Source organism: Accipiter gentilis, chromosome 11, assembly GCF_929443795.1.
Source record: "Accipiter gentilis chromosome 11, bAccGen1.1, whole genome shotgun sequence".
NCBI lineage: Eukaryota > Metazoa > Chordata > Aves > Accipitriformes > Accipitridae > Astur > Astur gentilis.
This window is the reverse complement of record NC_064890.1, coordinates 26,291,948-26,300,956: the sequence shown is the minus strand read 5'-3', so window position 1 is coordinate 26,300,956 and position 9,009 is coordinate 26,291,948. Positions and strand designations below refer to the sequence as shown.

The following is a 9,009-nucleotide window of genomic DNA, read 5'->3' as shown; positions in this document are numbered from 1 at the left end:
GCACCATGAGAATGCGACAAACTGGAATAAACTGTTATATGCTCTAGTATATATAATAATGGCTGCTCTTGATGGGGCTGGTTAAATGTATGGGCGCCTTGAGAGGCACAGGTGAGCATTTCGTCTACGTTTCTGTGCGACGTGCTTGTCTTAAAAGTCTCCTTGCTAACAAAGGAGCTCTGTCAAACAAATACCCATCAGTGCAAAGCCTTTCAATAGGAAAAAATCAAGTTCTTGTTCCCTCGTGCCTAAAACACCCGCATGTGTGAACTCATCCACTGAAGTCAGTGGAGGCCATAATGTGGTTTAAGTTGTATGATATTTACTGTACTGGGAGTAACCAAATTTAATGTCCCAAATGTCTGAAGTGATTGGCACCTGGAAAACTTGGTCCAAAACTAAAGAGCTTATTTGCCAGTTGCGGCAGGCACATGATCTGCAGCAGCACAAACTAATCATCTAGAGGACAACACAGAGGCAGCTGTAGGTACCTGAGAGCGTTGCACCCTTGTTTCACGTGCATACAAGAGAGGTGACAGTATTTTCTTGTTTGTAGGAGACTTCCATTTGTTTCCCTGCTGCCAAAGAGCATCTGGGGACTGCTGAACCTAGGAGACACTGGGATAGTCATCAAGGGTCTGTGAGTAGTCTCAGCAAAGCAACCACTCTGCTAAAGAAAGAGGATGTTCCTGATCATAAAAGCGGTGAAGGGGAAGAAAGGCAGCCAAAGGTAATGGGATAGAAGAAAATACAGTTTAAGGAATTTAGGGGGTGAAGTGGAAAATGGTTGTTTATGGAATGAGGAGTTGTATTTTTCTCCTTCAGCTTCTAGAAGTTGGTTTATTTGAAACAGATCTTGCTTCTGAACTTGAGGGCAACTGTATAAAAAATGGTGCTTGGGGGTGACTGTCATGAATTTTCTGGTTACATTGGCTTTTCTCATTTTTTGGACTGTTTTGGGTCCACTTGTGGTATAGAACAGGAGAAAAAAGTAAGCACTCTACTAGTCTTGGCTACCTACATGATGAGGCCAGGCTAAAGCGAAAAGGGAACATGGCAATGAAATAATTCATTTTACACAAAAGAAGAGGAAAGACCTTGTGACAGGACCTGGAGGACTATGACATTTCAATTCTACGTTTGGGGTTTACTGGAACAGAAACTAGAACAATTAATTTAAAAAAAAAAAAACAAAACCCCCCAGAGGAAATGCAAAATGCTAAACGTTAGAAATAAAAGGGTTTGTAAATCCCTCTCTTTCCCCTGCTAAATGCCCTTACAGACTGGTCCTTCGCATTTGTTGCTCTTGTTCCAGCAGCTCCGTGACTGGCTCGCAAGCGTCACACGTTCCGCTGTTATAGCACGCTATTTAGGATACATCCTACCGTCCCCCTGGAGGCCTGGCTGAGCGATCGCTCCTTCCTCTTTGCGGTAGCCTCAGAACTGGTATGCTTACCACTTGCTATCCCTCTGCACCCTGTCTCCTTCTTGTGGAAGCTTTTCTGACCCGGTGCTGGGGGTGGAGGGGAAGGGCCCGGCGTGGGGAGGACGTCCCGGTCCCTGGAACAGTTGGTGAGCGATAGGGATAGGGTCCATCGCAAACGTCATCTGAGCAGGTACGGAGTGGCTAGGATGGAGTCAATGACACCGGTATTCTCAGTTTCCTCCCACTCCCGTTGGTCATTTCAGTACACTTTCACCTGAATTTGAACTGGAAAGGAAAATACTACTGTGCAGCACATAAAGTGCATTCAGAGCCCTTCTGCAGGTACAAGGCAGGGAACAGCTCTGCTTGCAGCAGAAGTGCGTGAGAAAGTAGAAAAGTATTTGTGCAAATACCTTTCATATAAGTAGCCCAGAGAATGACACTGGAAAAAATACAATAAGAAGGATCTAGATCACCTAAAAGAAGAGATTATTCACTGTGTTAAAAGAAGAGAATGATTCTTAGAGAAGACAGGGCTCTTATTAGAAAAAGTCTGCAGGAAGAAAGAAGAAGACCTGAGAATGGAAGTTCAAATGTTCTCACCTGAGGTGTGAAGAAGAGGGGGACCAGCAACATGCCAGAGAAGAGATGTGGACTAGGACAAAATAAAATATTTACTTAAAATAAAAAGGAATACAAATGCTGTCAGAGGTCATGAGATATTTCACTTTGTTCCTGTTCTGCGTACCTGAAGATAAATGTCCATGTTCTTGCAGCCGATCAGGGCATTTTTTGATTATCACCGATTCTTATTCAGCTTTCAGCAGTAACCAATGAGTTTGAGCAACCAAACTGGCTACAGAGTCCATAAATCTGTGTGTAATCTCAGAATAACTGCTGAAAGAGGATTCTGTCAAGAGTCAGTGAGTAACTGTAGATAGGAAGAAGCAAAGAATTTGCTGATCTATTTCTTCCCCCTGACATGCAAATTTGCTTTTTAAGCAGGACCCAATATTTTCATAAGACTTTGGTCTTCAGCTGCTTTCCCTTACCCTCATGTCAAGCAACTTTCTGTAGTATTAACATATATAAATAAAAAGATACCTGCGTTTCATTGTCACCCTTCTGCCAAAAGATAGCAGTGAAGAACACAGCTGAGATACAAAGAAGTGCCTCTGGACAAATAACTCAGTTAGCCCAGATCCCATCTAAAACTTTAGGGAAGCTGGGGTAGGTTCAGTAATCTGGTGAGCTGAGTATCAAGCTTTGCCACTGCCTAAAAGGTCCCGTTCCCTTCCTCTGTTTTACATCTCGTTCATTCATGTTCTCCCACTGTTTAACTTGTACCAGCACTAAGGCCCATTGGATCTCTCCAAGAGTTGATTTAACTGACTCACTTGGCAGAAAACCAACCCAGCTGCACAGGTTTTTTCACATAAAAAGATCTAATGAGCACCCCCACAAGGTAGGAAGAGAGGAAGGGAAAGAGCAGGAGCAGAGGTAAGGAGGAGACGATAAAGGCAGGGGAGAGGGGAGCAAGAAAGACCTTCCCCTTTCCATTACTGGAAATGGGAATTAATAGACGGGCCAATCTGCCCGCAGAACTGCAGGCCTAACAGCATCTTTCTTCAGGCAAAACATCCAGCAATCACAGCTCTTGACACACGGGTAGAGTTTACAGATTAAGGATCTAAAATGGACTATATATCGACTATACATATGTATGGACTGTAAATCCTATGATAAGAAAAGTAAACACACTGCTTGTATAGTCCAGATCATTTATTGCCTCTTACATAAAGACAAAATATTAAATAAATCGAACAATAATGAGAAGCAAAACTAAAAGGGGAGTCTCCCCTAAAAGTCTTCTCCTCTTAACCTCAACTGTTTTGCTTTCCAAGGATTTGCAGAATCTTTTCTGCTAGCCTGCCTTCGCTGCGAGCCAAGATCAGAGGGCTGAGCCAAGGCGGGATTAAGACGTGAATCTTTGTTCTCTGGAGTGCTCTGTGGAATAAAATCACAATATCATTAAGGTTTACAGTGTTCCATGAATGGGAAAAGGGGAGAGAGTCTGGGTTTTTACTATGCTGGGATTAATTTAAACTTCAGTAGTACCAAATCTTCCAATGTGCAGAGCAGTAATGAAATGTATTTCTCCTATTTTCTTCACCGTGTGCCAGTCTTCACCATCCACTACTTATAATGGGACCACACACGGGACTGAAGACACTGCAAATCTAACTGCAATCTGGATTGAATTCAGGGTGAAGTAAAAAATCGTGGAGGGTGCGGCTGAGCAGGCTTTCTCCAGCGCAGTTTAGCTAGATGTTTTGCTTGAATATTTACAGTGCTATTAATGCCTATTGTTCATAAAGCTTTTATCCAGTATTGAAGTTAGTGAGAATTTATGGCCCTTGGCATAGTTTTTAGTGTGCTACAAAATAAAAAAAGAAATTAAGGAGTTGGCTATAAACAATGAAAATTGCATATAGGTTTGTACTGTGAAGATGACAGACATGATTACAAGGACTTGACTATCAGTTCATTTAGAAAAGATCTGTTTGGGCTTATTTTTCATGTAAGCTCATTTATCACTGAAATGGTTGCTGGGACGCTATACTTTGTAATTTGAAACTTGCTGTAGAAAAGAGCAATTGTGAATAGGTTTTTAAACATATTTTCTTCTTGGCAGCCCCAATAAGGTGAAATTATTGATGCAAAATGGTTTTTATTATATCAAGTCCTGATCTTACAAGCACTTGTATCTGGACTTAACTTTATTCAGAGTTGCAGAATGATTCATGTTAGATCTCTGAGTGAAGTTAAGCATGCATAAAATGGATCTATTCAGCTAGCCTTAAATTCCTGCTAGCTTTCCGTGCCTGATATTTTCTTCTTGGTTGGCTCCTTGCAAATATCTGTCCAGGTTACTACTTAGACCATCGAAATCATTCTTCAGTGGTCACTAGCTTTCACCAACAAACACAGAGACTTGTGCAAAATGGAAGCTGTGTGAATATGAGCTGGATTGCTTAATACTCCAGTGAGATGATTAATGGTGCACGTTACATGCCTGCATGGCATATTGGCCAAGTCCTTTCAAATCCTAGACCCTGGCAATTATTAGCACGTCTTCTGACTTTCCTCTCACCTTTTCTGTGTCAGGGTATCTTTAAACACTTACAGTCTATTCCAGATGATGCAGATGGAACTGGGATTCTGGCCGCAAGCACTGGAGATCACGCTTGACGCACATGGCTGGTTGGTTTTGGCAGAAGCGGTCCCTGCAGGACCTTGCCTCACGCAGACCAGGGCAGCAGCTGGCTGCTGTAGGGAGCATCCAAGCAAGCAGTCCTGAGTGAGTGGGAGGAGTAGGGAGAGGTAAACAGGCTGGAGAGCCCTTAATCCATGCGGTGGGAGCAGCCACTGGAAGGAACAGGTCTGGGAATCCCGAATAGGAAATGAATACTAAATTTGTTTTGTGTGTCAGAAAGAGGAGATTTGCAGATTTCTGCTAAGAATTCTGAAATATGTACATGTACCTGTGCGAATAAATACTTAGCTGGATATTTCTAATCTTACAGATAATTGTGTTCTGCAGTTATTTGAATATTATGCACTGAGGAATCTTTCTTGTGAGTTCAGAACCCAGGAGGCCTGACTCTTTATCCGCTTATATCCTTTTCCTAAGTGACTAGTTAACGCAAGGGGAATTACTCCCAGTTTGGAATAGTCCTGGCTTATTTTCTGAAGTGTCAGAATGTGACCAGATAAGTCAGTAGGCATGTAAGCCCAGAGATGTGGTGGAATCCTGATTCATAAGATGACAGGAATCATGTTCATTGCACTCTAACTGTGACTGAGAAAAGTATTTACAGCTTAAGAAATGTGCATTACATGCTATTGTCATGAAAAGAAACCACAAAACATAAGGAAAAAGCCAGCTCGCTGCTTGGAACATCTGGGAAAAGCAGATGAACAGAAGGCTGATCCCAAGGAGCGTACAGGAGGCAGTGATTTGCCTGCCCTCTGTTGATACCCTTCACCTCTGGTTTTGCCGTTATCAGTCTTGGTACAGTAAATGTTGTCAGCTTGTCCTGAAGACTTGAGGCCCATGAGTGCTCTTGGGGCTGCGGGAAGGAGGAACTGGCTCTGAGACACTGGGGAAAATGTAAGGACAAAGACCCCGCTTCTGAGCTGGAAAATGATGTCGGGCTGGAGGGAGAGCATGCTTACTTGCTGTGCCGAAGGTAACCGAGGGAGCAGCGAGTGAGGACAGAAAGGATTACTTTGTTCTAGTGTCAGACTCTAGCCAGGGGATACGATCTCCACATTGTGAAGCAACCATTAATGCAAATCTTTATAAACTGGTTTTAATCAAGTCTTCTAGCAATAGCACGTAAAGCTCTGACTAAAATCCCCTCACTAAGAATCTGGGAGAAGTTGACAACCGTGCAAATACCACCCACACAGCTGGTGGTTGTGGGCCCAGAAATCAGGGCATGCCAAAAACCACAGGACAATCCCTTAAAACAATAAAGCAACTCTACGATGCTCTCCTCCGCTGCTGGGGTTACTGTGGCTCCCAGGCTGGCTGGAGTGTCTCTGCAATCCTCCTCCGAACGTACCAGCTCCCCGGGTACCCTTCTCCATTGTATGGCAGAGACCTGCCCCAGGGGCGGCCGCAGGGAACCCGTGGTTTTCCAACGTCCGCTAGCCAGATTTGTTGGCTTGCCAGAGGGTTTGCAGCACAGACTGGCTGGAGCAGGGCCCAAGGGTGGGAGCTGGTGTGCTGGGAAGGAGGGAGCACGAGCAACATGTCCCCAGAGGGCAGAGATGGGAGTTTCTGTGTGGATGGCAAGCACCTATCACGGGAGGGTACGGGCAAGTTTTGTACTCCTTTCCTGGTCAGGATAACCCAGGAGTCTAATTTAGACAACGACAGCCCCAGCCAGAAAACTAAAATGCAGTGTGCATGTGACAGCTGAGGTTCTGCATGAGGTGTTGAATCACTTCTATAGCATTTTTCTGTAAGTACAAATTGATGGTTTTAGTATGGAAAAAAAGGGGGGATTTGAACGCTGAATAAACACCAATGCTTCAAACAAATATATGCTCTACTCTTCGTTGCTGTATATAGGCCTTAACTTGCTAATGCTGCTGTTCAGTTGTGTAGACCGGCTCAAAGTTATCATAACGATGCTCGTTTCTTATATGTGAGTCAGTGTAGGAAGAGCTCTTTCTTTTAAAAAATAGCTAAGGATGGGGGGGATAAAATAGATGACTTGTATACAGATATTTTTAGCTAAAACAACTTGATTATATGAGAAGTTTAGGTCTATAAAGATAACAGAGTTCCTCAACTGTTCCCATCTGTCTTGTCCCTGTCCTGTGTCAGCAGGGGGAAGTAGTAACTAAGACCTTCTGTGGCTTAGATAGTAAGTGCTTTCATTGGAGTATTTTTGTCCACCCTCCTTTCTTTCCCTCTTTGACATCAGTAAGAAGTTTTATTTATACACTGCTATGAGGTATTATATCTACTATGGAAAATTACTGACAACTGCTTTGTCAGTGACGCTTAGGTCCAAGTAAATCCGCTTCCTTTTACAACATTTTTGTTAATCTGGATTAAAATACTGCAGGTGCTGCTCAGATTTCTACTGCCGGCAAGATATTAATATTGTTTCAGTTAGGCTGACTGCTGTAACAGCAGTTTTCTAAAAATTGCAGTGATGGTGGCTTCGAGGCATGCGGTGAGAGCAAGGACACCTCTTGTTCCCCATCCAGATCCCAGGCTACGTCTCCAAACCCCGTGCCTGCTCGGAGCGGAGCTCGTTTAGCCCCACCCTCTGAGCAGTCCAGCCTTTATTTATATGAAGTCTGTGGTCCAACTGGCTTCAGATGGCGTGTGTATGTGCGTGTGCCTGCCTTCTGAGTGTGTGAGACGAGCTGGGATCATGAGCCAGGGTTGTTCCAAGTGGTTTTAATCAGCAGCCCATTAGAGGAGAACGGAAAACTTGTAACAGGATAAGAACCGAGTAAGTAAACCTAGCTTTGAACTCGCAATCTGGGCAAAACAAATGCGAAGGAAAATCTTCATAGTCTGTCAGTTTTCAGATAAATGGTCACTTTTAGAGAGAAAGCTGTGCATGCTGACAGGAAGGAGGCAATTTAAAAGGACTGGAATGAAGGAAACTGTAAAAACAAAGTGGGAACTGAGAATGCAGGAGAGAAAAAAACAGCAAAAGGATCGTTCACAAAGTTGGTACGTTCTCTTACTCTTTTCAGCTGTGGACAGGACGTGTTAAGCTTTAACCTCTCGCTTTCTTGGATGCTGTTGTGCGGCTGAGGCGTTCCTTCTGCGAAGAGGGTGAGGACTTCTGCTCCTCACCTGTCTGCTGGCAGGTCTGTTCTCCCGAGAGCGCGGTGCGGCTCCTTACAGAACACCCCTTGGCACGCTGCTGGTTGCCGCTGCTCACTTCTTGTTTCTTCACAGGTAGCTGCCGTGCCCCCATGGGAGGGTGCTTCCCAAGCCTCTGCTCCTCCGGAACCCGGGACTTGTTGCCAGGCACCAGGAAAGCGCTCAGCAGCAGGAGCGGTGAAAACTCTTGCTAGTATTGGGTAAAGCGTGCCTTTGACTTTTCTTACCCTGGCCAGACGTGGCTACTTGGACTGCATCTGCAATGTGGCAAAGGGCGAAGTGAGGACGGCAAAGAGGCCATGGTTTGTGGGCAAGTCCCCAGGTGCCGCAGGCTTTGTCGCCCTCGTCCCTTCCTCCTGGCCTTAGTGGTGGCCGTCTGTCTGTTCTGCCAGACCCTGACTCCTCTCATGAGCAGCAGCATCCTTTCAGCAGTCGTCAACGGGATTGCGCCCAGCAAACTGACTAAGACACAGCAAGGACGATACAGGGAGGTCTCCCCAAGCCACACTCACTGCTTCCTCCCTGGCAGCAATTCACAGACGGTGAAAAAGGTAAGTCAGCTGGAGCAGAGTGCTGAGCAATAATTAGCAAAGCGAGTCTGGCAGGATCATCTGAGTCCAGCTAAAATTAGCATAAGCTTGGAAGTCAGATCTGTATACAAACAAATGGGTGATCTAATGACAGCGGCATATGCGAGCACATCTCCGTTACCAGCTCCTCAGTGTAGCGTTATTAACATAGGAATCCTGAAGTCTTTGACTGAAACATGGCATTGCTCTGTGACTCCAGGGAGATTTCAGTTCGCTGCACAGACCATATTTTATTTTGGCTTTAGGAATCGGTTCAGAGGCTCTGCAGTACAGGCACGTAAATCAGGAGCCAGTGGGGTTTCATGAAAGTGACGGAGGCTGTTAATTAGCACCGGGACTGCAGCTGCCCTGTCTTAAAGTTATCTGCTGGTCAGTTTTGAACTTTTACTGGGATTCTGCTGAAAAGCTGAATTTAACTGCATTCAAGAAATAAAAAAAAAAGCGCTTTTCACACTTTCAAGTCACACTATTTACTTTGGAATCTTTGTCCCACAAATTTTACTTTGTCCTTAGGTTACCTGACCTCATGTTTATTTTGTATAGGCTTCCTAGAATGGGTGTTAAAACCT

The 9,009-nt window shown here is 44.5% G+C and overlaps 1 protein-coding gene across 3 annotated transcripts in view; it reads left to right on the top strand.

Annotated features, from left to right (window-relative positions):
- Positions 1-649: 649 nt before the first annotated feature.
- Positions 650-9,009, top strand: part of CPED1 (cadherin like and PC-esterase domain containing 1) — a 167,785-nt gene continuing 159,425 nt past the window's right edge. The window contains exons 1-5 of one of the 3 annotated variants that reach the window (XM_049814410.1): positions 650-730; positions 1,319-3,693; positions 4,626-6,459; positions 7,718-7,834; positions 7,926-8,401. In XM_049814410.1, the coding sequence (XP_049670367.1) occupies positions 8,150-8,401 (252 nt within the window). In that variant the 5' untranslated portion in view covers positions 650-730; positions 1,319-3,693; positions 4,626-6,459; positions 7,718-7,834; positions 7,926-8,149. Of the gene's footprint in view, positions 731-1,318; positions 3,694-4,625; positions 6,460-7,064; positions 7,468-7,717; positions 7,835-7,925; positions 8,402-9,009 lie in introns of those variants that run through there. The other 2 variants (XM_049814411.1, XM_049814412.1) reach the window with 2 other exon arrangements.